The 24522-nt window shown below is 39.6% G+C and overlaps 1 protein-coding gene across 8 annotated transcripts in view; it reads left to right on the top strand.

The window, feature by feature from the left end:
* rusc2 (RUN and SH3 domain containing 2) overlaps positions 1–24522 on the top strand; it is a 129947-nt gene that overhangs the window by 102559 nt on the left and 2866 nt on the right. For 7 of the 8 annotated variants that reach the window (XM_043688072.2, XM_087989400.1, XM_043688079.2 and 4 more), the window contains 3 exons: positions 4791–4837; positions 11208–12165; positions 18108–18272. In XM_043688072.2, coding sequence (XP_043544007.2) covers positions 4791–4837; positions 11208–12165; positions 18108–18272 — 1170 coding nt within the window. Of the gene's footprint in view, positions 1–4790; positions 4838–11207; positions 12166–18107; positions 18273–21084; positions 21240–24522 lie in introns of all 8 variants that reach the window. The other variant, XR_006311386.2, reaches the window with a different exon arrangement.

Below are 24522 nucleotides of genomic sequence, written 5' to 3'. Positions count from 1 at the left end.
ATCTAATCTAATCTAAGTAATCTAATCTAATCTAATCTAATTTCTTAAGTGCACCAAATAATTTTTCAGACTTCTAGTCTCTATTGCATAATGAAGATAAAAACACAATAAAAACGGTTTCTTCCACAAGTACTTTGCATTTTATCCCAAAATGAACTGCACCTAATTGTCGCAACCTTTGAACATTTACCGGCCACATTGGCAAGCCTGGAACTCGTGTCCTATATTTGCAGTGCTCCCAGTTTTAGCTGGTGGAGAATTAAGTTGTCCATAGTTGCCTCACATACAGTCCATGGTGACTTGATACCAACTAATGCACCACCATCACTTGCCATGAACCTGTACTTTTCATGCCAACCCATGTCTGTCAACTACCTCCATGACCCCTTATGCTATCAGTAAGACATAGGAGCAGAGATTAGACCATTCAGCTCATCAAGTCTGCTCTGCCATTCAATCATGTCTGATTTGTTTTTAATCCCATTCTCCTGCTTTCACCCCATAACCCTTGATCCCCTTGATCCTCAAGAACCTATCTATCTTGGTCTTAAATACACTCGATGACCTGGCCTCCACAGGCTTCAGTGGCAATGAATTCCATAGACTCGCCACTCTCTGGCTGAAGAAGTTTCTCCTTACTTCTGTTCTAAGTTGTCTTCTCTTTGCTCTAAGGCTATGCCCTCAGGTTCTATTGTCTTCTTCCAATGGAAATATCTTCCCAACATTTCCTCTGTCTAGGCCATTCAGCATTCTGTATGTTTCAATTAGATCCCCCCTCATCCTTCTAAATTCCATCAAGTATGAATCTTCAAATGTTGCTCATATGTTAAGCTTTTCATTCCTGGGACCATTCTCATGAACCTCCTCTGAACACGCTCCAGGGCCAGTACATCCTTCCTGAGATATGAAGCCCAAATCTGTGCACAATACTCCAAATGTGCCCTGACCAGACCCCTGTAGAGCCTTGGAAGTACATCCCTGTTTTGATATTCAAGTCCTCTCAAAATAAATGCCATCATTATATTTGCCTTCCTAACCTCTGACTCAACCTGCAAGTTTACCTTGAGAGAATCCTGGACTAGAGCTCCCATGTCTCTTTGCACTTCAAACTTCTGAATTTTCTTTCCATTTTGAAAATAGTCCATGCCTCTATTCTTCCTACCAAAGTGCATGACCTCATACTTTCTCACATTGTACTCCATCTGCCACTACTTTGCCTCCCCTCCTAACATGTCAAAATCCTTCTACAGCCCCTCTCCTCAATGCTACATGTCTGTCTAACAATCTTTGTATAGCCTGCAAGCTGAGCCAAAATGCGCTCCGTTCCATCATCTAGATCGTTACTGGATAGTGAAAAGTTGTCGTCCCAATATTGAGCCTTGAGGAACATCACTTGTCACTGGCTGCCATCGTGAGAAGGATCCCCACTCTCTGCTTTCTGTCAGACAGCCAAGCTTCTATCCATGCTAGTACCTTGCCTCTAACAACATGAGCTTTTATCTTATTATGTAGCCTTCTGTCTGGCACCTTATCAAAGGCCTTCTTGAAATCCAGGTAGATAACATCCATTGGCTCTCTTTGGTCTAACCTGCTTGTTACTTCCTCAAAGAATTCTAGCAGATTTGTCAGGCATGACGTCCCCTTGATGAAACCATGCTGACTTTGCCCTATTTTACCATACACTTCCAAGTATTCAGAAATCTCATCCTTCACAATGGATTCCAGGATTTTACCCACGGCCAAGGTTAGGCTAATCAATCTGTAATTTTCTGTCTTTTGCTTTGTTTCCTTTTTAAACAAGGGTGCCATGTTAGCGATTTTCCAGTCCTCTGGAACCCTTCCTGATTCTAACGCTTGCTGAAAGATCACCACTCATGCCTCCACTATCTCTTCACCTGTCTCCCTTAGAACTCTGGGGTGTAGTCCATCTGGTCTAGGTGATCTATCAACCTCAGGCCATGTCAAACCATTGCAACTCCTGCTTCTTCGAGACCCATTCATCCAATAAGCATCCAATACAGCGCCTATGAGCTGTTAAATAAAATGGTAAATGTACAACTGCTTAGAGGAAATAAATAAACCCTGATGGGAAAGAAACTCCTCCTCCTGCTAAAAATGATAAAGACCATTAAAGTATATTAGGAGAAAGTGAGGACTGCAGATGCTGGAGATCAGAGCTGAAAAATGTGTTGCTGGAAAAGCGCAGCAGGTCAGGCAGCATCCAAGGAGCAGGACAATCGACGTTTCGGGCATAAGCCCTTCCCTAAAGTATGTTAGTTAAATAACAGAAAATTCAAATACTTCACACTTCATAATCTTGTCCAGATAATCACTGAAACATTTCCAGAAGAGATCACAGAAAACCTTACAATTGTAGGTTTTCAGTCAAACAAAATTAACAGTTCTCTTCACTGATCAGAATCCTAGCTAAATCAATGTTTATTAGTTTGGGCTCTCAGCCACACATTGTAACAAGAAAAGGTTTATATAATGAAGGATTAACATCTATAATAGTGATATGATCCAAGATGATGGTAATACTGGACATGCCAGATTCCAGAGTGAAACATGGCTTAATAGAGCATAAGTTTTACTATTGCAGTTTTGTTACTGTAGTCATCAGCTATTGACAGACTTGTGTGAATATGTTCAATATACTTGCAGCAAGGAGTAAATGTATTACACAAAAGAATAAGGAAAAAAAATAAAGCAAGATATATGACAATTTGCAGAGATCTTAAATAACATAAATCACAATCCAGTCCTTTTTCCGAGCACTCAATCCCAGTTAAGAATCAATCCTGTCTTCACTTTAAAATTTCTACTGAATTAACAAGATTGTAAATGTTCCTTTTCAGGGACTTTCTGCAAGTTTACCAGATGTGATTCTCTTCATCTCTCCTAGAGACACACAAAATACAGGCTAACTCACAGATTTATGTTTCTTAACTTTAAGTCAAGCTCAGACTTTTTCCAGCTTCTTGGACTGCTAAAACAGCCCAAAACTTCTCTCCAGCTCTGATGGCCTGGAAACTGCCAGATTAAAGCAGTCCTTCTATTTGTGTGGATCTTATCTTCTTCTGAACTGAACTTGCTTGTGACCCCTGACCTCTCTGACTGTAGGTTGGAGTAGCTCAATTTTGTAAATACATCAGCAATTATCTCACTAGCTAAAAGTCATTTAACTTAAGTTACATACTCTCTTAGAAGTGCTGCATTGAACTCTCTGTTAAAAATGACCTTCTGAACTTAAAAAAACAGTCACCCTTCAGAACTAAAACTAAAAGCCTAATTTACTTTTGCTTCGGATGGAGAGGCTGGGAGAGATGGAGCACCCATGGGGCAGACCTTGCAGCAGTGTCTGATGTGGAAGTGGGCCCCCTTGAGGGTGGTATTCTACAGCCTGTCTTCATGTCCAAGACCTGAAGAGAGTGATCACTGCTCTTCCTGCTCCCAAACTCCTCTTGTTAGCATTAAAATTGACACCAAGAGGGAAATGGGTCTTAAGGACCCTCGATTGGGATGAGGGCACCTCGGCTTCTTCGAGACATCTCTTGCCTCGTGTCAAGTTTATGGGGAGTGTGGCAAGACTACCATCACGGAAATCTGAAAGTTCCCCACTATTGGAGGAACCATAAAATTCTGACCTACGTTTTACTCATCATCATCAGTTAAATTTCAGTTTTGCAAGCTAACTCCCATTATAGTTCGGGCACCATTGTCACCACTGACTCCTTAGTGGCATCCAGTTTGTAATCCTTTGCATAATCTAATTAATCAAGCACTTCTTTGTTTTCTATAACCTGTCCCAAAATAAACTTGCTCAATTATCAAGCCAGTGCAAAGAAGATTATTGCCACACTCCCCATAAACTTGACACGAGGCATAAGATGTCTCGAAGAAGCCGAGGTGCCCTCATCCCATCCTTAAGGCCCCCTTCTCCAATGTATCAAATGAATCAATATCAAATTTACACTTATCCAAAAGCAAACTTCTGCGAATGCTGGAAATATGCAATAATAATAATAATAATAGGAAATTATCTACAAGTCTGGCAGTATCTCTAGAGAAAGAAACAGATTTAACATTTTGGATCATGATCTTTCACACACTACTCTCCACAGATGTGGAATAATTTTTAGCATTTTCTGTTTTTATGTCAAATATACATTCCTCTTTCTACTAAATTCCTCCAGAGCATTGCTCCACCATGTGGTAAACTGAAGAAAGGTTTTTTTTCCGACTTTGATTTTGCTAAAGATTCAATTTTTGATCAGAATTAAAATATCTAACTAGTTCTTATGGTATTATCCATATGTTTTGCCACTTTTAAGATTTAAATCTCGGTCCTATGGAACTCTCATTTCTCAAATGCAATGGATTGATGCTATGAGTCATTTCATAAATGTAACATCTCAAATCTTGAAATAATTCTAGTTGTTTTCGATTGAATTGGTCTACATTTGCACGAGTTCTGTGGTTTCATGTTGCCAAATTTACTTAATACATTGTCTTTTCATTGTATTTTTCTTTCCAGTAGCTGATGTTGTGAAATCCTCTCCTTTCGCTTTTAAATTTTTTAAAATTGGGTTCTCGTGGTTGATTTTTTTGAGAAGTGTTTAATCTGTTGCAGTTATATGCTTAATCATAGAATTTGAAACAAAATATAGTATAAATTCCTTATTAGTTATGGTGTAAATAAACTATGCTTCTTGATTAAACATTTATGAAGTAATTGCTAAATGGTTCCATTGTATTATGCTTACATGACTTTGTGTTCTTTGATGCAGTATCAGATCTTTGGAGTTTTGGTTTAATCATTTGCATAATCATGAAGGTAAGATCAAGTTACAGATATCGTTGCTAAACTCTTTCAATTATAGCAATTAGTTTACATGTACAATATTAAAGATTAGAAAGAAATTCCTTGTGAACTACCATGGCAGGTTAGGACTTCAATTTGCTGTTCTACTCCACTGCTCTGATCTCATTCCACATACAATTGTAAGAGTCATTAGCATAAAAGAGTAAGCATTCTGCCCCTTACAGTTTGGAATTCGAGAGCAGGACTGGTTGCTGCATTTGGTATGGAGAAAAACCTGCTAGCCTAACTGGAAAATAGTTCATCCCTTCCTCATCCTCGGTGTAATTTCTATCTTCATAAAGATATTCATTTCTGAATGTTTAAGCTAGCAAATAGCATTGTGAATCCCACAAAGATGGTAGCTAGTAGTGGAAGTGGGTCATTCAAGCCTGCTCTTCCATTCAATAAGAATAGAGTCCACAAATAGCTGTTGTATTGGCAACTATACTTGTAGCATGCTGGTGTATAATAGATGGAAATGGTGTGATACTGATTTAGAGTAGCACCTCCCTGTTTCACACCCATTAACATTGTTAGAGGGTCCCCATTCCACACCATCAAGTTCAAATTAAATGATTACAAGTTTTGGGAAACTTGCAGTCAGGTTTCATACTTTTGTACTTTTCACTGTATACAAGTAATTTGTGTGATTGTATTCTAATGTTGGCAAGTAATTTTCAAAGAACTGATATATGTAAGGGCAATGAACAAGAATGAGAGAAAGCTAGAGATTAAAACAAAGGACTTTATAAGAAATGAATTGTGAAATAACTACAACTTCTTGTGTGTTGTAAAGGCATTGAGATGTACATCATGAAAACAGACCCTTCGGTCCCAACTTATTCATGTCGACCAGATGTCCTAATTTAATCCAGTCCCATTTGTCAGCATTTGGCCCATGTCCCGCTAAACCCTTCCTATTAATGTACCCATCCAGATGTGTTTTAAATTTTGTAATTGTACCAGCCTCTTCCACTCTCTGCCTGAAAATGTTGCCCCTTACATCCCTTTCGAAACTTACCCCCCTCACCTTAAAACTATGCCGTTTAGTTTTGGACTCCCCTACCCTGGGTAAAAGACCTTGGCTATTCACCCTATCCATGCCCTTCATGATTTTGTAAACTTCTATAAGGTCACCCCTCAGCCTCCGCGCTCCATGGGAAATAGCCCCAGCCTATTCAGCTTCTCCCTATAGCTCAGACCCTTCAACCCTGGCAACATCCTGGTAAATCTTTCCTGAACCCTTCCAAGTTTCACAACATCCTCCTTAAAGCAGAGAGACTAGAATTGAATGCAATATTCCAAAAGTGGCCTAGCCAACGTCCTGTGCAGCCACGACTTGACATCCCAACTCCTATACTCAATGCACTGACTAATAAAAGCAGGCGCACCATAGCCTTCACTATCCTGTCTACCTGTGACTCTATTTTCAAAGAACAATGAACCTGTACTCCAAGGATCTTTTTGTTTGGCAATACTCCCCAGGGCCTTAACATCAAGTGTATAAGTCCTGCCCTGGTTTGCTGTACTAAAATGCAACATCTCACATTTATTTAAATTAAACTCCATCTGCCACTCCTTGGCTCATCGGCCCATCTGAACAAGGTCCCGTTGTACTCTGAGATAAACCTCTTCACAGTGCACTACACCACCAGTTTTGGTGTCATCTGAAAACTTAGTAACCATTGCTCTGATATTCACTTCCAAATGATTCACTTCCAAAAGCAGTGGATCCAGCATCAATCCTTGTGGCACACTGCTAGTCACTGTCCTCCAGTCCAAAAAGCAATCCTCCACCACCACCCTTTGCCTCCTACCTTCAAGCCAGTTTTGTGTCCAAATGGCTAGCTCACCCTCTGATTCTGTGATCTAACCTTGTTAACCAGTCTAGCATGCGGAATCTTGTTGAACGCCTTGCTGAAGTCCATATAGACAATATCCACCATTCTGCCTTCATCAATCTTCTTTGTCTCTTATTCAAAAAACTCAATCAAGTCAATGAGACATGATTTTCCACACAAAGCCGTATTGACTATCCTGAATCAGTTGTTACCTTTCCAAATACATATAAATCCTGTCCCTCAGAATCTTCACCAACAGCTTACCCACCACTGACATCAGGCTCATTGCTCTGTAGTTCCCTGGCTTTTCCTTACCATCTTTCTTCAATTAAGACACCCCCTTAGCCACCCTCCCGTCTTTCAGCCCCTCACCCATGGCTATCAATGATACAAATATCTCAGCAAGGAACCCAACAATCACTTCCCTAGCTTCCCACAAAATTCTAGGTCCCAGGGTTTTATCCACCTTTCTGCATTTTAAGACATCCAGCACCACCTCCTTTACAATATAGATCCTTGTCAACATTTCACTATTTATTACTTCAAGTTCTCTAGTTTCTGTGTCCTTTTCCACAGTAAATACAGATGCAAAATACTCATTTAGTATCTTACTCATCTCCTGCAGTTTCACACATAGAGGTATACAGTGACAGAGAGAGATGTGTATTTTGGATTTCGTTTCCTGATAAAGGTCCAAGTTGGACTAAAAAGGTACCTGGAGGAGAGTATGGTGACACTTCTCGAGATCGTCACAACTAAAGAGTATTTTATATGGTGATAAGAGTTTGGAAATATTTTACGGAGAAACAAACTGCAATTAATCTTTGAAAACAGGATTGTGCTAATGTACTAGAGGATGGTAAATGTTACATCATGCACATTATTTGTTTCCCATTATCTGTGTTTTCAAGCTTATTTTATTTTGTTTAGGAACTGAACTGACATGTGGTATGTGCAAGTGCGCAAACTTGCTACAAGTTGTACCAGAGACTGCTTTAGTAAAAAAGGGACAATAAGCATGGATGACAAGGTCTGAAGCAGGCATTCGTCCATTTACCAAAAATGTTATGTTCTATTAGACAGTGAGCCTTACATCAGAGTAGAGAAGTTATTTGAGAAGAGTCTTCAGATATACTCACATTTGGAGAAGAGTAGACATCAGTGTGGCTTTATGCGGGGACATCTTATCTCACAAACTTAATTGAATCTTTTGAGGAAGAGATAAGGATGATTAATGAGGGTAAGACAGTGGATGTTATCTACATGAACTTAACTAAAGCATGGTAGGCTGGTCAAAAAATTGAAGTCACGCGATTCGTGGTGAATTATTAAATTGGATACAAAATTGGCTTGTTCATAAAAGACAGAGGGTAATTGTGGAGGGGTGTTTTTTCTGATTGGAGGTCTGTAACCAGTGGTTTTCCACAAGGATCGGTGCTGGGACTTTTGTTGCTTCTATTACATATAAATGATTTGGAAGAATATGCCAGTGGTCTAGTTACTAAGTTATCTGGTTACATGAAAGTTGGTGGACTTGTCGAAAGTGAGCAAGGTTTCAACAGACACAACAAGATAGAGTTTAATCCAGACAAGTGTGAGATGATGCATTTTGGGAGGTTAAATGGAGGAGAAATGAAAACAGTAAATGGCAAGATCCTTAGGAGCATTGATATACAGAGGTATCTTGGGGTACAAGTCTTGAACTCTGTGAAAGTAGCAGCACAAGTAGATAAGGTAGTAAGGAAGGTGTACAGTTTCAGTTGTGGCATTGAGCATAAAAGTTGATAAGTCATGTTGAAGATGTGTAAAATTTTAGTTAGGCTATATTTGATAATTGTGTGCAGTCTGGTCCCCACCCTGTGGAAAGGGTGTGGAGACTCTGGAGAGGGTGCAAAATAAGTTTACCAGAATGTTACATGGATTGGAGTATATTAGCTTGGATTGTTTTGTTAGAGCGTTGGAGGCTGAGGGGCAACCTGATAGAAATATATAAAATTATCAGAGGCATAGATACAGTGTATTTCTCAGGGTGGAAATGTTAAGTCCTGGGGGGGCACAGGTTTAAGGTGAGAAGGAAAACTTTAAAGGCGGTGTGCGAGGAAAAGATTTTTTAACACAGACAATGGTAAGTGCTTGGACTATACTCCCAGGGTAGAAGCAAGTATGTCAACAACGTTTAAGAGGCACTTCAATAGACACATGAACAGACAGAGATAGAGGGACACTGACCACATGCAGGCAGATGGCTTTACTTTCGTGGTCGGCACAGACGTGGTGAGCCGGAGGACCTATTTGTACTTGCCTCTGGTCTCTGCTGCAAAGTTGCTTCTCTGTAAGGCATCCCCAGGAATAACAAGATTACCAATACATAAGTGTATTTGAGATATTTAATGTAATTTTTGGCACATCTGATCCCAATTCCGAAATCTCTGGCCTGCGAGTCAACTCCTTCGGATCTCTGCCCGAGATATATCTCCAGATTCAAACCCCAAACTCCTCCAGCAGCACTCTAAGTATTACTTTCATTTGTCTCTCCACATATGCTGTCAGATCAGTTTAGTTTGTTTCCAGAACCCTTTTTTATTTCAAATCTTCAGCTCAGTTGGCTAGATAGCTGGTTTACAATACAGTGTGAGGCCAACAGTGTAAGTTCTGTTCCCCGTGGGGCTGAGGTTATCATGAAGGACTCTCCTTCTCAACATCTCCCCTCACTTCAGATTAAACCATCACGAGTTCATCTCCCTAGAATGAGAGAGCAGTTTTATGGCATAGGAGATGATGCTGATACTACCTTTATTTAACTTTTATATTATTATGTCCCTCTCAGGGTCTGTGCTCTTTGAACTCAATATACCTAACTGGAGCGTACTGTTCTCTCCCTAAATCCCAATCATAAATCCTGATGCCAACCCATTGTTCATCTAGACTGCTGTGGTATAAGCCAACAATTTCCTGAATTTTGGAGTGCTAAGCTGTGCGGGCTCCCAATATAGTGCTCTCTTGATTGCAATGAACCCAAAATTCAGGAATCCTCATTTAAATACAAGCTATTAATACTGTGGGTTTGATGCCATTTCTCTAGCCTTAAATTTTAAGGTTTGTTATGTAGTTTGTTCACTGGACAGGGAAACTCTGTGATTGTTCGTAGTCTGTAATGAACACATCTGGTCTTGCAAGCACTTGCTTATTATTCAAACCTGCAGAAAACTGGTTATATTGTTGAATTTTGTCTTGGAAGGTGCCTGCATGCATACTTGTCAAGCAGCAGTGTTTCTGTCCTGTGAACGATAATGATAGCATTGATTCTGACAACTTTTAAAAAGATATTTGGATTCCCATTGGCTGCCTGAAAGGGGTTGCATAACAAGCTTTCAAATTTGCTTTTTCTATAACAAAGGGGAGGGTGTGGTACTGTGGTAATGTCATTAGATAACAATGGATCATGGGTTTGACTCCCATCATGGCAGGTAATGAAACTTGAATTCATTTTTTTTAAAAAATCTGGAATTAAAAACTAATCGAATGACCATATAACCCTTGTTGGTTGTTGTAAAAAATCCATCTAGTTCATTAATGTCCTCACCTGTCCTGGTCTATATATGATTCCAGACTCCCAGTAACGTGGTTAACTCAGCTGCCTTCTGAAATGGCCTTAGGAGCCATTCAGTTCAAGGGCACAAAGGGATGGACAATAAATTCTGGTCCAGCCAGTGATGCCCACATCCTGTGAAAGAATGCAAAAGAAAATTAAAAATAATAATGGATTTGACATTAAATATTTAGTAATGAATATTCTAAGCTGCAGCAAAGCTACGCCTTATTAGCATTTTAACATGACTAATACATATATTAGTCTCCACAGAATTGCAAATTTCACAGGAATTAATCTAATGATACTCTGCTTCCCAAGAGCCCATGTTTTGCCTTTTCACCAAGTCATAATGTCTAGTGACAGCCAAAAGAGCCTAGCTCCTGGCTTCTGAGCAATCTGTAACTGAATTCCAACATCATAGCTAACTCTGATGAACCTAGGTCATGCCAGGATGTATCTTTCAGACTTAGTAATTTCCTGTTGTTTCCCTATCCTCAATTCGATGAACAGCTGTAATCTGCAGTCTAATTATGTGCTAGAGATGGGCTGCCATTTTCTGTTTAATTGCAGCTGATGCCGTCTCTTTCTGTATTTCTGTTTAATGTCTCCAAGACAGAGAGTCTAAAATAACAAGAATATGTGCTTTGCCTTTACTTTCAGGTGTTAAATATGGCATGTGGTTTTCAATAGCACATCATCTGAGTCTAAAATCCCCTTGTAACCAGGTCACATAGATGGTGTCATGGGCAGAACTTGTAGCAAATCACATGACTCTTCATTATTCCATTTTGTTTTAAGTGGAAGAGACAACTTAAATCATATACAGCTCATGGAACCCTGTATTTGAAGTCATATTTTTCATATCTCAAACCTAAATTATAACACTAATTGATTCTTTTCTTTTAATTAGATATTATTGGAGTTCACTATCTACCTACTGGTTTCCTAGCACTGTCGCACAGTGTTTGTCAACCACTGTTTGAGGAGCTCCTTCTTTTACTGCAGCCTCTTTCGTTACTGCCATTTGATTTAGATCTGATGTTTGAACACTATGTTATCCAAATGAACATGGAGCAACAGAAGAAGAAGGAACAACTCAAAGTCAAGCAGGATCTTTTGCAATCTGTGCACTCTACCTTTCAGCTCATGAGGGACCATGGTAGTAATGTAGGTTTGGGACATGAACAGGACAGGGAAGACCAATCAGAAGGATTTACACTAAAAGGTATAACAGCAAGGGATGCTGTAATACCCAATAAACATGAAGATGTACAGAATGTGGAAAAAGTTAGAAAAGAGAACGTAAGTGAAATTAAAAAGGACAAGCAAGCAGGATGGTGGTACCAGCTTATGCAAAGCTCACAGGTATATATTGAAGGTTCTTCAGAACAATCAAAGTTTGTAAACTGGGAGAAGAGAAAGAAGCAAAGTACAACTACTGTACTTCCTCAGTTAAGCATCAGTACCGAGAAAAAGTCACTCCGAGAGAGTGTCCCAGAAGGAGCAGAGAGTCAGCCAATATCTGAATTACAACTTTTGAACATTTGTGGTGTGTTGTCCAATCAATCTGAGTCCAATGAAGAAGCAGCAGCCACTAAGCAATTAAAAAAGATTCAGCCTGAGTATTCTAAAAATGAAGCCAAACCTTCTTGGATGGGGAGTCCTCCAGAATCTGTGCTACATGAACTTAAGAATAGCAAAGTTAATGAAAGCACTGCTCCAAATAATTATGATGCACAACCAGGAAAAAAGCCAAACATGGATAATACTGAAGGCAAGCAAGGAATGTGGCTGGGCCGCTTATTTGGTGCAAGTGTAAATCAGGCTAGGAAAGAAGAGTCCCGGATGGTAAAATCACAGAAAAACAGGTTAGGTTCTTTTCTTTCTTGTTCCCAGGAAGTATTGCGCATCCGGAATGTCTTCAGAAGATGTCTGTTCTCCTTAAACTACTGCAATCCTTGTGGTGATGCTCCCAACATGTTAAAAGGTACAGAATGTCAAGATATTGACTTAGGCACAATAAAGGACCAAGTCATGTATGTCCAAGTGAGGTTGATATGTTGTACTGAGAGGAATTTCTAGATTAATCAATCTGGCAAAGGCAGCCACATCAATGTGTTCATAGAGAATATTTGGGTCAGTTTCTTAGTACAATACATTTTGGAACCTAGCAGGGACCAGACTATTCTGGACCTATTAATGAGTAATGAGACAGGCCTGAAGATCTTACAGTGAAGGATTCTCCTGGCAAGAATGATCATAGCAAGATCGTAGTTTGCGAGATGTGGGAGCATAACTTATGCCTTAAGTAAAGGCAGTTACAAGAATATGAAGACAAAGCTAATGTAAGTGGATCAGTTAAATAGGTTAAAAGACAGGACACGTTCATATGAAATATATCAATGTTGAAAACTCCATGGCTAACTTAGGATGTTAAGGCTGGTATTAATTTGGCAGAAATGATGTACAATGTTGCAAAGATCAGTAGTATATCAGAATGAGAAGTTTTAGGATAAGGGTAGCAGATTTAAAATAGAGATCAGGGGAAATTACTTCTCTCAAAGGGTCGAGAATCTGTAGAAATCACTACCTCAGAGTGTCGTGGATGCCAGGTCATGGTGTAAATTTAAGGAAGAAATAGGCAGATTTTAAGCAGAACTTGGTTGAAAGGTTATGGAGAAAGGGCAAAAAAGTGGAGTTGACACGAAGATGAGATCAGCCATGACAGTATTAAATGGCAAAGCAGGCTCAAGGGGCTGAATTGCCTACTCCTGTTCCTAGTTCTTATGTTCTAAGATGGGAAAACTTTAGAAGCCAGCAAAAGAATATTGAAAGAGAATGGATTTTGAGAAATTTGAAATTATGAAAAAACCAGTAAGCATTATAAAACAGTCAGTTTAAAAAAAACTCTAAAAGATTCTTATTCCAAACATTGTACATATTCTGTCAAATCTATCAGTGAGATACTGTAATGTTAAATGGGAAGTTCAGAAATTATTCCAGGGTTTTTGCATCAAAGATTTAAATGTTAGTTCCTGGCTTTGGTTACAGGATGACAATAATTCACCAGATTTTCAATCATTTTCCTAAAGGCTGACTCTGAAATTGTCAGATTGCAAAAGTATTGAATGTTTTCATAGAAACATAGAAAGTAAGAACAGGAGTAGACCATTCAGTCCTTAATGGTTAATAAATTCTCCCCTATTTATTATGATCATGGCTGATCAGCTAACTCAGTAGCCTGTTCCTGCTTTTCCCCAGATCCTTTAATCTCTTTAGCCACAAGTGCTCGATCCAACTCCCCCTTGTAATCATACAGTGCTTGGCCTTAACTGTTTTCTATGTAGCAAATTCCACAGGCTGACCACTATTTAGTGAAGACATTTCTCATTGTCTTAATACTAAACAATTTACCCCCGAATTTTTAGATTCTGACCCTTGGTTCTGGACTCCCCTGCCGTTGGGAACCCCCTTCCTGCATCTGCTCTATCTAGTCCTGTGAGAATTGAATGGGTTTCTTTGAGATTCTGCCTTCATTCTTTAGAACTCCAGCAAATATGATCCCAACTAATTCAACCTCTCCTCATCTATCCCAATATCCCAGGAATTGGTCCGGTAATCCATCATTGTACCCACTCTATAGTAAGAACATCCTTTCTCAACAGGGAGACCAAAACTGCACATGATATTCCAGGTGTGCCCTTATCCAAGGTTCTGTACAATTACAGCAAGTCATTTCTGCTCCTGTACTTGAATCCTCTGATTATGAAAGCCAACATTTGTCTTCATTAACTCCTGCTGCACCTACATGCTTACCTTGAGTGACAGAGCTGAAAATGTGTTGCTGGAAAAGCGCAGCAGGTCAGGCAGCATCCAGGGAACAGGAGAATCGACGTTTTGGGCATAAGCCCTTCTTCAGGTGTTCAAGGACACCCAGGTCTTGTTGCACATTCCCCTCTCTCAATTTACAGCTGCTTAGCTAATAATCTAACTTCCTGTGTGGTTTTTAACAAAGTGGATAACCTTGTATTTATCCATGTTAATTATGCTTTAGCTATGCATTTGCTCACGCACTCAGCTTGTCAGAATCACACTGATGCATCTCTGAATCCTCCTTACAACCCCAGCTTTGTGTCATCTGCAAATTTGGAGATTTTACATTTTATTTTCCTTATCAAATCACTAATATGTATTGTGAATACCTTGGGTCTAGCACTAATCCCTGTGCTATCCCATTAGTCATTGCCTGCCATTCAGAAAAAGACCCATTTATCCCTACACTTTGTCTCCTGTCTACCAACCAGTTTTATATCCAGCTCAACCCCATGCCCTTTAATTTTACACATTAATCTCTTCTGTAAGATTTTGTTGAAAGCCTTCCAAAAGTCCGAATAAACCACGTCCACTGGCTCTTCCCTCATCAACTCTACTAGTTATATCTTCAAAGAATTTCAATAAGTTTGTCAATCATGATTTCCCTTTCATAATTCCATGCTGATTCTGTGCAATCCTGCTACTGTTTTCCAAATTCTCAGCCATTATAAATTATTTTATAATGGACTCTTGCATTTTCCCTTGCACCACCAAGTCAACGCATCCGTAATTCCTGATTTTCTCTCTGCGTTCCTTCTTAAATAGAGAGGTTACATTTGCTCACCTCCAATCTGTGGGAACTTTTCCAGAGTCTATAGAATCGTGGAAGACTTACCGGCAATGCATCCACTATTTCTTGGGCCACTTCCTTAAGTTTTCTTGGTTGTAGATTATTAAGGCCCGGGATTTGTCTACCTTCAATTACATCAATTTCCCAACAGCATTTCTCTACTAACTCTGATTTTTGGATTAGTGGTGCTGGAAGAGCACACCAGTTCGGGCAGCATCCGAGGAGCAGTAAAATCAATGTTTCGGGCCTGAAACGTCGATTTTACTGCTCCTCGGATGCTGCCTGAACTGCTGTGCTCTTCCAGCACCACTAATCCAGAATCTGGTTTCCAGCATCTGCAGTCATTGTTTTTACCTAACTCTGATTTTCCCTATCATTAAACTTTGTGTTCCTCACCATTTCTGGTAAGTTTTGTTGTCCTCCTTCGTGAACTCTGAACCAAAGCATGTATTTAATTGATCAGCCATTTTTTAATTCCTCATGACAGATTGCCCTGTTTCTGCCTGAAAGGGTTCTACATTTTTCTACACCAATTTTTTTTTCTCCTCACATATATATAGAAACTTTTTATATGTTCCTGCAGGCTTACTCTCTGACTCTATTTTCCATTTCTCAATCAATCCCTTTGTCTTTCTTTGCTGAAGTCTAAATATCTATTCTTCAGATCTGGCCAATTTGTATGCCTCTTCCTTGGATTTGATATTGTCTCTAATTTCCCATCGTTTGGCCACCTTGCCCATTTTACTCTTGCTCCAGACAGGAGTGAACAATTGTTACAGTTCATCCATGCTGTCTGAATGTTTGCCATTGCCTTTTACCATCATCCTTTTGAACATCGTTCACCGAATCATCATAGCCAACTCGTGCTTCATACCATTCTTTCATCTATTCAGATTCAGGACCATATTCTGAGAATTAATTATATCACTCTTCATCTTGATGAGGAATTCTATCATATTATGGTCACTCATCCACAAAGGGGCTTTGCACAATTAGAATGCCAAATATTCCTTTCTCAATGTATAGTTCTCGTTGAGAATGGCCTATTCTCTAGTTGGATTGTTTCTTTATTCATTCATGGGATGAGGGTGTCAATGCATAGGCCAGCATTTATTGCCCATCCCTAATTACGCAGCGGGCAGTTAAGAATCAACCACATTGCTGTGTCTGGAATCACATGTAGGCCAGACCAGGTGAGGATGGCAGTTTGTTTCCATAAAAGGCATTAGTGAATGAGATGGACAGTGGTTTCATGGTCATCAATAGACTCTTAATTTAACTTTTGTTTTAATAGAAATCAAATTCCACCCTCTGCCATGGCAGGTTTTGAATCTGGGTCCTTTGAACATTACCTGGGTCTCAGGGTTAACAGTCCAGCGACAATACCACTAGCCCCATCTCCCCCGCCACCGTACCCTCAACATGTTAAATCAGAAAACCTTCCTGTATACACTCCAGGAATTCCTCCTCTACGGTATTGTTAATAATTTGATTTGCTGAATCTATATGCAGATTAAAGTTTACCACAATTACCATATTGCATGTCTCTCTAATGTTGGTGCCATTCCCAACATGACCACTATAACTTGGAGCTTCTATATACAAACTCCATTAATGTTTTTTGTCCCTTTGTGGTTCTCAGCTCTACTCATACAGATTCAACATCGTCAGTCTAAATTTTTAACTTATTTCCCAATTCCGGTGTTGCTTTTAGGGTCTCCTCTTTTTTTTTAACCTATATCATTTGTACCAATGTGTACCACAATTACTGGCTGTTCACCTTCCCCTTCCAGAATGCCTGAAAAATTCTAGAACCTCGTACCAGGGAGGCAACCTGAAGTCTTGTTTACAGCCACAAAAGTGCCTTCCTATTCCCCTCTGATTCCCCTATAACAATTGCATTCCCCACTTCTTAAGCTGTGATGCAACAAATTTCACTGTTGCTAATTTCCCCTGAGACACTGTTCTCCTCAACAGTATCCAAACCTGTTTTGCAGGGGAATAACCGCAGGAAACTCTTGCACTGCCTAATCATCACGATCTGCCGAGTAAACACCCATATCCTTCCTGTTGAGTCTTAGCCTGTAGTGTGACCACCTCTCTCGACACGCTAACCACGATTCTCTCTGTCTGTGGATGCTCTGCAGTGTCCCCAGCTACTACTCCAGTTCTGAAATCCAGGCTTCCAGGAGCATCTGGAGACACCTGCTGCACTTGCGCAGATCATGGGCATGGGAATTTTCCCTGACTTCCCACATAGAGCAGGAGAGTTCACCACAGCTTTGAGATTTCCTGCCATGACTTCTCCCTTTAATTTACACCTTTTGGGAAATGTAATACCAATTACCACTTATTCCCTGGTCCTCCTCACTATAGAATAGAATCCTTATAAACTATAAACCACAAAAAAAAGGAAAAAGTATCTTTTCCCCTTCACACCAAATTCCCACTGTTCTTCTAACTTCCAGAAACATATACTCTGCTGCGGCTCAGTAAGGATCCACTCTGTCTCAACTACTTGTGCAAAGGAGGTAGATATGGTTCCTACGGCTAAAGGGGCCAAAAGGTATGGGGCGAAAGTGGGAGCACGGTACTGAGTTAGATGATTATCTATAATCATATTGAATGATGGAGCAGACCCAAATAGGTAAATTGCCTACTCCTGTTCTTTTGTTCTCTGAACGCTTTTGGTATGAAGCTGAAGTAAACTGAACACAACTCATCTATGGTGAGATTTGGGAGAAACTTTTGGACACTAGTAGAGCAATGTTTTAAAATGTTCAGGGCAGCATGGTGGCTGAGTGGTTAGTACTGCTGCCTCACAGCGCCAGGGACCCAGGTTTGATTCCACCTTTGAGTGACTGTGTGGAGTTTGTATGTTCTCCTCATATCTGTGTGGGTTTTCTCCATGTGCTCTGGTTTCTTCCCACAGTCCAAAGACGTGCAGATTGAGTAGTGTCAGGGATGTGTAGGTTAGATGGATTAGCCATGGGAAATGCATGGTTACAGGAACTAGTTAGGGGATTGGGTCTGGTGGGATACTGTTCGGAGGATCAGTTTGGACTCAGTAGGCTGAATGGCCTGCTTCCACACTGTAGAGATTCTATGATTTGATCATTTTAATTGGTATTTTCCATTTTTTTCCAGATTACCTTCTGGCTGGTTGGGACTTGATAGATCGGTGTATGATCTAATGGTGCAGACCATGGGAGCTGGAAAATGGAGAGGTCTTCAGCACATAGCAGAACAATTCAACTCACAGTCTGGAGGGAGTCAGCCTGAATCTCAAGAAAGGAAAGCTCAGCATGAGCGGTAGTAATATTTACATTATTTTCCTGAATCTAAGCAGTCATATTTATTAAGTAGTTTCATTTAACTGATTTTATTACTTGAAGTAACAAAGCTATCTTCTGTGATGTCCTGGTCGGTAAAGACACATCTCTCTAAAGTACAAAGTAATACAAATCAAAAAGTTCAATGTACAGTCTCTGTTGAGCTGGGAATTTCAAAGAGAACAGTAGTTGTGATGCTTCACTTGCATGATCTAGGACCATAGAAAATAGGACCAGGAGTTGGCCATTCAGGCCATCAAGCCAGCTCCACTATTCAGTAAGATCATGGCTGATCTCTGAATTCAATGTCATTTTCTCGTCTAATTCCCAAATACCTTGACATCTTCGATATCTAGAAATCTTACCAATCTCTGCCTTGAATATGCTCAATAACTTCACATGCACAGCCTTCTGGAGTAGAGAATACCAAAGATTCACAACCCTCCATGTGAATAAATTCCTCCATCTCAGTCCTAAATGGCATATCTCTTTTTCTGGGACTGTGTGTCTGGTCTAGACTCTCGATCAGGAGAACCATCCTTCCTGCACCTACCTTTGAACCTTGTAAGAAAGTTGTGTGCTTCAGTGAGATCACTTCTCAATTTTCTAAACTCGCGAGATTGTGGCCCCAGTTTCCTCAATCTTTCCTCCATAGGACAAACCCTCTATCCCATGTATCTGCCGGAAGAGCCTTTATTCCACTCTCTCTATAGCAAGTATAGCCTTCCTAAGATCAGAAGATCAAAACTATTCCAGTGAGATTTTTGTATCATCTCCTGTGAGGACAGGCACAACATTTTTGGTTTCTGTGAGATTTCCTTCATTTGGCCTGTAGATAACCCACATTTACTCTGCAAACTATTTAAGTGTAAATGCCATTACATTTATGATTTTAAATTCCATTTTGTGCTTCTCCCAGTGTTTTTGCACTATCTTCTCTGTTTCTTTATCATTTTCTTGGTCGTTCTTTGGTGAATTCTAAAATGCTTCTGCTCCTCAGGCTTACTATTTATTGGTAATGTTATAAGTCTCTTGCTTTGACCTAATACATGCATCAACGTTTCTTGTTAGCAATGATTGCGACTCCTTTCCTGCTAGATTTTTGTAAAATTTGGTGTAAACTATGTATGTATTCTTAAAATGCTAGTCATTGCCGTCTTCTGTCCTAGCTTTCAATGCAGTCTCCCAATCAACAACAGCAAGTTTCCATCACACCTTAATTTTTTGTTTAGATTTAAGACCTTAGTTTTGGATTGAATTTCATCATTTTCATAGAGTCATAGAGCTGTACAGCATGGAAACAGACCCTTTAGACCAGCGCGTCTGTGCCAAGCAGATCTCCTAAATTAATGTAGTCCCATTTGCCAGCATTTAGCCAATAGCTCTCTAAACCCTTCCTAATCAAATATCTAGATACCTTTCAAATGTTTTTGTACTAGCGTCCATCAATGCCTCTGCAGCTCATTCCATACGTGTACAACTCTCTGCATGAAAAAGTTGCCCCATAGGTTTCGTTTATATCTTTCTCCTCTCAGCTTTATATTTATGCCCTCTAGTTTTGGAATCCCCCACTTTTGGGAAAAGACCTTGCCTATTCATCCTATCTATGCTCCTCATGAATTTATAAACCTCTATAAGGTCATGCCTCAGCCTCCCAATACCCCAGGGAAAATAGTCCAAGCCTATTCAGCCTCTCCCTATAGCTCAAATGCTCCAACCCTGGCAACATCCTTGTAAATCTTTTCTGAACCCTTTCAAGTTTCACAACATCATTTTTATAGCAGGGAGACCAGAATTACATGTAGCCTGCCAATGTCGTCTACAACCATGATATAACCTCTAAACTCCTATACTTGATGCTCTGACCAATAAAGGCAAACGTACCAAAACACCTCCTTCACTATCCTATCTACCTGCAAGTCTACTATACACCCGCTCTCCAAGGTGTCTTTGTTCAGCAACACTCCCTAGGACCTTACCATTAAGTGTATAAGTCCTGCTCTGATTTGCCTTTCCAAAATGCAGCAGCTCACATTTATCTAAAATAAATTCCACCTGCCACTCCTCAGCCCATTGGCCCATCTGATCAAGATCCTGTTGTACTCTGAGGAACCATCTTTGCTGTCCACTACACCTCCAATATTGGTGTTGTCTGCAAACTTACTAACTTACCTCCTATGTCCACATCCAAATCATTTATATAAAGGACAAAAAGCAGTGGACCCATTTCTCTCATTGATTATTCTACATTTTCAGTTGGCTGGATTGTTGGGTTTACAGAGCAGTGTGATGCCAACAGCATGGGTTCAATTCCCATCACCAGTTTGACGTTACCATGAAGGATTCTCCGTCTCACCTCTTCCCTCACTTGAGGTCTGGTAGCCCTCAGGTTAAATCAACACCAGTTGCTTCTCTCTCTAATGAGAGCAGCCCCAATGGTTTGGTAAGACTATGGCGACATAGCAACAATATAAATTAAAATAGCCTGTTCTCAAATTGGTTAATCAATGAACCATTAAAAAAAACATCTCATATACATTCCAGGAATTTATCCTCTGCAACAGTATTGCCAATTAGATTTACCCAGCATATATATAGTTTGAAGTTCTATGCATTACAATTGTTGCCTCTAATTTTCTGATTTACACTATTACCATTACTGTTTAACTTTTTTATTCTTTATTGTTTTGTGAGATAATGAATGTCAATAACAAAGCCATCATTTGTTGCGTATCACTAATTTCCTTTTGTTTTATTCACTCATGGGACTTGGTGGTTGCTGTCTTGGCCAGCATGTACTGCATGTTCCATCTGCCTTGAGAAGGTGGTGGTGGGCTGCATTCTTGAACCACTGCAGTCCATGTGCTATAATAGACCAATGCCATTAGGGTTGGAATTCCAGGATTTGAACACAGCAACATTGAATGAATGATGATATATTTCCATGGTGAGTGTTTTGGAGGTGAAATTGCAGGTGATGGTACTCCCCTGTATCTGCTGTCCTTACTGCCAAATAGTAGTGTCTGTGGATTTGGAAGGTACTGTCTTAGGATCTTTGGTGAATTTCTGCATGCATCTTGAGGATGGTACATGCTATTGGAAACATATCACCTTCCTTCAGTGTCACTGGGTCATAATTTTGGAAGTCACTCCCTTTGGCTGATTGGACCATCTTAGATGTATGATTCGCCAGAGGATTGGACCACAGGAACAAGAAGACAACTCACCATCACTTTTGCAAGAGCAACTAGGGATGGGCAATAAATGCTGTCTCAATCAATGATGCCCACATTTCATGAATGAAAAAACTCTGAAGTCTTTTTGCTCTATCCCTATTCACCATGTTTTGATTATTGCTTTCCTTCTTTCTACCCTGTTTTCTTGCCTTGCCCTCTGTTATCCTTGTTTGATCTATTGTCCTTTATTTAGTTTAAAGTCTTCTCTACCATCTTTCATAGAATCATACTGAACAGAGGAGGCCCTTTTGGGCCTCCCAAAAGTATACTATTACCTACACTAGTCCCACTTTCCCACACTAGGCCCATAGCCCTGAATATTATGACAATTCAAGTGCTCATACAAGTACTTTTTAAAAGGTTCTTGTCTCAACTACACTTCCAGGCAATGCATTCACATAAACCATCTAGTTCACTAACGCCCATTAGGGAAGGAAACAGCGATCCTTATCTGGTCTGTCATATATGTGACTCCAGACCCACAGCAATGTGGTAGACTCTTAACTACCCTCTGGGAAATTAGGGGTGGGCAATAAATGCTGGCCTAGCCAGAGATCCCCCACCACATCCCATGAATGAATAAAAAAAAAATCCAGACCTCCACCGCCCACCAGATAAAAGGCTTTTCTTCAAATGCCCTCTTAGCTTCCTGCTCTTTACTTAATAATTATACCCTCTTGTTATTGATCTTCAATTAATGGACACCTCTGCTTTCTAAGCTGTTGGTATGCAACCAGAACATTGCTCTTAGTCAACATAATAGTCAGCTCCCACTTTCCCCAGTACTGGTGCTAGTACCTCATGAATTGAAACCCATTTTTCCCACACCAATCTTTGAATATGCATTAACTCTCTCATCTTAATTGCCCTACTCCAATTTGCTCATAGGTCTGGTACTAATCCAGAGATTATTAACTTTAAGGTCTGGTTACAAATTTAGCTTTTAGGTGTTCATACTATCTGGACTCACCTATGTTGTTGATATCTGTGTGGACCACAATCTTTCATGAAGAAAGGGGCAGTTGCAGAGAATATTGTAAGAAAAAAGTTACCAGTTTAGCTCCTTTGAATATCATAGTCACTGTTGGTAAATTAGATGTTGGTAAGACAAAAAGGTGTATTTGGAAGTGATTGTAAACATTCAAAATCATTTCGGTTTATTTGGGGTTTTACCAATTAAAGCAAAATATTTATTGTAGGATTTTTTTCTTCTGTTTTCAAAATCTATTTATTTACTACATACATTTTTCTGAAAATTGACCTGTTTTAAGACCTCTGGTAATGCTAGTTTTAGTGGGAGTAGTTTTCTGGCGAATCATACATCTAAGATGGTACGGGGAAATTTCAACAAAGTATAAACATTCTGCCTGCTAAGTTGTCCCTGTCTGTTTCCTTGCAGGTAAATTCTGGTACCTGCCACTAATATCACAGTTGAGATAAAAAATAAGCTATGTTTCAGGAATTCTATTCTCTTAGTATAACTTGTCTGCTCCACTTACAACATTATTTTTAGGATTTTTTTAAAGTAAACTTTTTGTGGTTTATTTGGGGAGATTATTTATCCCATTGTGGAAGATTATTGATTGGATGCATAACCCCAACTCAATTAATGTGAAATGTTTCAAAGTAACCTTATTTCTCTTCCAGAGCAATCAATCCTTAGGTTTGTCATAATTCTAGGGCATCAGTAAACAATAGACAATAGGTGCAGGAGTAGGCCATTCTGCCCTTCGAGCCTGCACCACCATTCAATATGATCATGGCTGATCATCCTTAATCAGTATCCTGTTCCTGCCTTATCTCCATAACCCTTGGATTCCACTATCTTTGAGAGCTCTATCCAACTCTTTCTTAAATGAATCCAGAGACTGGGCCTCCACTGCCCTCTGGGGCAGAGCATTCCACACAGCCACCACTCTCTGGGTGAAGAAGTTTCTCCTCATCTCTGTCCTAAATGGTCTACCCTGTGTTTTTAAGCTGTACTAGGTACTAAGGCACAAAATTTTGACAACCTTATTAATTTATAGCAATTGTGCATTACTTCATGTCAACAGTTATGGAGTTTAATATAGTAAATTTCCTTAGGAGTTTAAATGTTAATGGAATATGATGTCTATACATTTTGTAGTATGGTCTTCTCTCTCTCATACGTGTTCTAGAACTACTGACTAGTTGTGGTTCAGGAACAAAGATTTTGTGCAGATTTCTTCTGACTATGACACCATGAAAATTGAACAATGAAAGCTGTGAAGAAGCAGCATTGGCCACAGTCAACTCTCAACTGAGATTAGATCATTCAAGACAGTTACAGTTTTAAAAAAGCAAAATATTGCAGACACCAGAGATCTGAAACAAACACGGCAAATGCTGGAGAAACTCAAGTCTGAGGAAGTCTTAGAAGAGTCATACTTCACTTGAAACCTTAACTTGGTTTCTTTCTCAACAGATTCTGCCAGACATGCTGAGTTTCTCCAGCATACTTATATTAGATTCATCCATATGATTCAGGCTGCAAGTTCAGGAGCTAGTAAAATCTTTTTAAATTGTTACCAACTAAAATATTGGTGACAGTAATTTAGCTGAGAATCATTAACCACCGTTTGAAAATCTGTTTTCGTTGATTAGCTGTAACAATATAAAGTTTAGTTCATATGTTGGTTGTAAAATTGTCAACCCTTTAATCTCCATAGTATACTGGAGCATTTCAGAGGGAAGTTAAGAAACAAACGCATTTACATGGATCTGGAAGTAAGACCAGGCAAAGATGGTAGAGTTTCCTTAAAGGACTTTAGTGAATCAGATGAATATTTTTGGGAACTGACATTGGTTTCCTGGTTACTTGCCATTTTAATTCCACATTTATTAATTGAATTCAAATTTTAACATCTGCTGGGGTGAGTTTCAAACCACTGGAACATTCTCCTTGATCTCTGGATTTACCCCCTCACTCCCAGCTATGTTGACTTGGATTACAAGCTGAGGTTTGAGAGATGT

The sequence above is a fragment of the Chiloscyllium plagiosum genome, unplaced genomic scaffold (assembly GCF_037043375.1).
Source record: "Chiloscyllium plagiosum isolate Xiang-an unplaced genomic scaffold, Cpla_swu_hap1 HiC_scaffold_1, whole genome shotgun sequence".
NCBI classification, from domain to species: domain Eukaryota; kingdom Metazoa; phylum Chordata; class Chondrichthyes; order Orectolobiformes; family Hemiscylliidae; genus Chiloscyllium; species Chiloscyllium plagiosum.
This window is presented reverse-complemented; position numbering and strand designations above follow the sequence as displayed.